We start from the raw sequence: 267 nt of genomic DNA on the forward strand, positions 1-267 counted from the left end.
AGGGGAGACCCCAGCTAAGGGGGGGCTGGGACAGGGGTTTGGACAGGGGTACCCCACCTCTCTGGGAGGTACCTGCCCATGCTCCCCAGGGCTGCCTTCCGGGAGCCTTCCTTCTCCTTTCTCTTCTTCCTCTTCTCCTCCTCCTCCTCCTTGTCCTCTGACTGCTCCCCACTGCCTTCTTCCTCCTCTTCCTCCTCGTCTTCCTCCTCACTGCCAGAACTGGAGCTGCCAGAGCTGCTGCTGCTGCTGGTCGCCTCGCTACCAGAA

The 267-nt window shown here is 62.2% G+C and overlaps 1 protein-coding gene across 1 annotated transcript in view; it reads right to left on the minus strand.

Moving 5' to 3' along the window:
- Positions 1-72: 72 nt before the first annotated feature.
- The window catches only part of LOC104472052 (AP-3 complex subunit beta-2-like), a gene marked incomplete at both ends in the record, with an annotated part of 3,167 nt that continues 2,972 nt past the window's right edge, over positions 73-267 (minus strand). Inside the window, one exon of the mRNA XM_010087590.1 lies at positions 73-246. Within this exon, the coding sequence (XP_010085892.1) occupies positions 73-246 (174 nt within the window). The remainder of the gene's footprint in view (positions 247-267) is intronic.

The sequence above is a fragment of the Pterocles gutturalis genome, unplaced genomic scaffold (assembly GCF_000699245.1).
Source record: "Pterocles gutturalis isolate BGI_N339 unplaced genomic scaffold, ASM69924v1 scaffold20306, whole genome shotgun sequence".
In the NCBI taxonomy this organism is placed as follows: domain Eukaryota; kingdom Metazoa; phylum Chordata; class Aves; order Pterocliformes; family Pteroclidae; genus Pterocles; species Pterocles gutturalis.